Source organism: Triticum dicoccoides, chromosome 4B, assembly GCF_002162155.2.
Source record: "Triticum dicoccoides isolate Atlit2015 ecotype Zavitan chromosome 4B, WEW_v2.0, whole genome shotgun sequence".
In the NCBI taxonomy this organism is placed as follows: Eukaryota; Viridiplantae; Streptophyta; class Magnoliopsida; order Poales; family Poaceae; genus Triticum; species Triticum dicoccoides.
In genome coordinates, this window is record NC_041387.1 from 671,997,261 (window position 1) to 672,000,367 (window position 3,107).

General features: G+C 57.2%; 1 protein-coding gene across 1 annotated transcript; it reads right to left on the bottom strand.

Moving 5' to 3' along the window:
- Positions 1 to 208: 208 nt before the first annotated feature.
- On the bottom strand, positions 209 to 2,505 carry LOC119292244 (expansin-B4-like). Its single transcript, XM_037571078.1, has 4 exons — positions 2,148 to 2,505; positions 1,926 to 2,035; positions 1,392 to 1,576; positions 209 to 973 (listed from the first exon to the last, which is right to left on the bottom strand). Exons 1-4 carry the CDS (start codon positions 2,392 to 2,394, stop codon positions 628 to 630), a joined length of 888 nt encoding a protein of 295 aa, XP_037426975.1. The 5' UTR covers positions 2,395 to 2,505; the 3' UTR covers positions 209 to 627.
- Positions 2,506 to 3,107: the final 602 nt, after the last annotated feature.

Here is a 3,107-nt window from a genome sequence, read left to right on the forward strand (position 1 = left end):
CATGAATCATGGGTCAGGCGTGATTCACGTACAATTGGGTCATGGCTGTTTCATGGACACATGATGGAGCACATGAATCCCTCCATCTCTTCCCGCGCTGGCGCACAGGATTCAGGACACAGAATTTAAATCCCAAAGAAAAACAGTTCCCGCCAGAGCCAGAAAGAGCTCCACAAGGAATCAGCAGGGCTAATCGGGACGGAGTGAGTAGAAGGAAATTAAAAAGCCGGGAACATTTATACATAGCCTTGCTCAGTCTGATCCGACCGATTAGACGACACATCACGGATGATGCATGCATGATTCACACATACTACATAAATGTGATCATGGATGGATACAGAGCATGCAGTTACATATAGAGGGTTGCATGCATGCGGCCGCAGATGCATCCGCAAAGTCTGAAACAATTAATAGGATGACGACCACTAGTAGGAGTAAAGTGGGCGGGAGAGCCAGCGTGCTTGAACACGCACGCTAGGGTGCCTCCTCTATTTCCCACGATACGTAGTACACAATTCATTCGTTCGTTCATTCATTCAGAAATTAATTGAAAACTCCCGCCAAAACAGCATCAACTCCCGCCAAAACAGAGCTGTGCCGCGACCCGTCGACGGAGGAAGAGGTCTAGCTGTACTGGACGATGGAGCGGTAGAAGGTGTTGGGGCGCCAGTTCTTGGGGATGACGTTGCGGGCGACGAGGGTCTTGCCGGACTCGTTGCGGATGCGGAGGGAGAAGGGCGCCTGGAGGCGGTGGTTGGAGTCGAGGCGCCAGATGGAGCCCCACGACTCGCGCATCCGCGTCCACCGCCCGCCGCCCCCGCCGCGTCCCCGGCGGCCCGACTCCATGAGGTCCACCTGCACCACGTCGCCGTCGCCGTTCTCGTACTCCACCAGGATCGCCATGTACACCGCGTTGGACCCCTCCTCCACGTGGAACCCCACCTTGAGCCCCGGGAACTCGCACGACACCCTGCATGCAGCATTTCAGTTCATCATCCTTGTTGTTAGCATCAAATCATGTGATGGCGATGTGATGGCGATGCTTGGAGGGGAATCTCATCATGTTAGTGCCACTGCTTGCTGATCAAATTTACTGAGAAAAAGTATTCGATGTGATGGCGATGGATGTCTGGGCTCTTTACAGTGCACGGCGACAAGAGGTGCGCAGCGAGGCATGTGCCGCAGTCAAGAGTGTGTCCACCCCGCTCTGTGTCTGTGTCCGTGTGTGTGCGTGTGTGTGTGTGTGTGTGAACAAGGGAGGATGCCGGTGCAGGGCTAGCAGTTAATGTGGATGGTTGATACTACAGAGAGGTTGCAGTGTCGGTGGCACAGTAGTATTAGAGTTAATTGAAGAAGTGAGGTTAAAAAAAAAAAGCAAAGGTACGTGCCTGGTGAACTGGATGTCGATGATGCCGGCGTGGCGGAGCTCGTCGTTGCGGCCGGGCTTGGCGAGCTTGCCGAAGGCGGTGCCGCTGAGATCGAAGTGGTAGGGCGCCACCGGGTAGTAGTTCATGTCCGTGATCACCACCGTCTCCTGCCGCCCAGAGCACGCCTTGTGCTTCGTGCACTTGATCTGCGTCCGTGTACCCCCAGTAGCAGCACACATCAGAAAAACACTACGCAGCAGTACCAGCAGGACGGTAAAAGATCGCTCAGGATTTATAATGAGAAAAAAATTTGTTGGACACGGGACACTGGTCCGCTGCATGGGGAGCCGTGCCACGCGAACGTGCCGGCGCAGGCGCAGGCGGGTCCCGCCGCGCAGTGGCGCGGCCTCGATCGGACAAAGTACCTTTGACTGGAGTACGGTCCATGGCGGAGAGCATCCAAGGGAGAGTAAGAAGACGAGCTAGTGACTGACAGCCAGTGGAGAGTGAAGTGGAGTGGAGTGAAGCAAGACGGAGTAGTAGTAGAGTAAGTACCTTGTAGCACGCGCCGCAGCCCTTGCCGTCCTTGAACAGCGGTTGGTTGCCGCAGGAGGTCATGGCCATGAACGGGTACCGGTTCACGTTCTTGAACCCGCAAGCGCCGCCTGCATCGATCCACGTATTTCCGGCCGCCATTGTTGTCAGTGAGCTAGCAGCGGGGCAAAAACTGGAAGAAAGCTTTAGATCTGGAGGGAGGGGAGGAAACGGGGAACACACCGTTGTCGTAGGGGCCGGCGCCGTTGGGGGCGCCGTACCAGGTGGCCCGGGCGACGCCGGACTGCCCGATGGACACGGCGCTGGTGTTGACCATGCCGGGCTCGCCGCCGGCCAGGCCCGTGTCCAGGCCGGCGGACTCCCCCTCCTCCGCCCTCGCGCCGTGGAGGGAGCAGGAGAGCAGCAGCAGCACCGCCAGCACCACCGGCGGCGCCGCCACTCCCCGGAGCGCGAGCTGCGGCTTCCCCATTCTCGCCACTCGCTAGTGACACTGCCGGCTCACGCTCAGCTTGTAGCGTAGCGTGCCGTCAAGTTGGCTGGGCTTGGCTGGGTGTGGGTAGGTGAGGTCTCTCCGTGGTGGGCGCCCCCATTTATAACCGGAGTGCCGGACGGAGGCTCGGCTCGGCTCGGCAGGCAGCGGCGGTACACTTGGAGGAGGACCCCTGGCCACGGCCACCACGTAGAATGTGCATTAAACTAGTCGCCGGGGCGCAGAGGCGAACGTGCCATGTTGCTGCTGGGGTGCACATGGCTTGGCTGCCCTGCCCTAGATGCACGCAGCGCGTCTGCATGGCCTTGACCGGCTACGAGCTAGTAGCTAGCTAGGCGCGCGAATCACAGTCGTCTTCATCATGCCACTCGCAAGCATCCAAAGACTTTTTTCCGTTCCCCAGCACCACAAAGCTCGATCCAAATTGAATACGTTCACATCCATTTTCCTACTCGCTCACTTGCAGCCCAGCAACAATTAACCTAATGAAGCTCCATAGTGACCAGAACTAATCGGGCGTTGGTGCTTCATTAGTAGTATAGTATACTGGCAATGGACTGACAGGGCTTCTGCCTGCCAGTGAGACGCACCGGCATCGATGTAACCATCCTTGTCGTCGTACTACGACTTGTACTAATATCTATCTACTCTACTCTACTCAACGACCTGTGTTATCCTACTTGATCGCGGAT

Coding starts and splice junctions, on each gene's coding strand:
- LOC119292244 (XM_037571078.1), bottom strand. CDS start 2,394: ATGGGGAAGCCGCAGCTCGCGCTCCGGGGAGTGGCGGCGCCGCCGGTG. Junction 1,577..1,925: donor GCTGCGGCGCGTGCTACAAG/GTACTTACTCTA, acceptor ACACGGACGCAG/ATCAAGTGCACGAAGCACAA. Junction 974..1,391: donor ATCGACATCCAGTTCACCAG/GCACGTACCTTT, acceptor TGCTGCATGCAG/GGTGTCGTGCGAGTTCCCGG.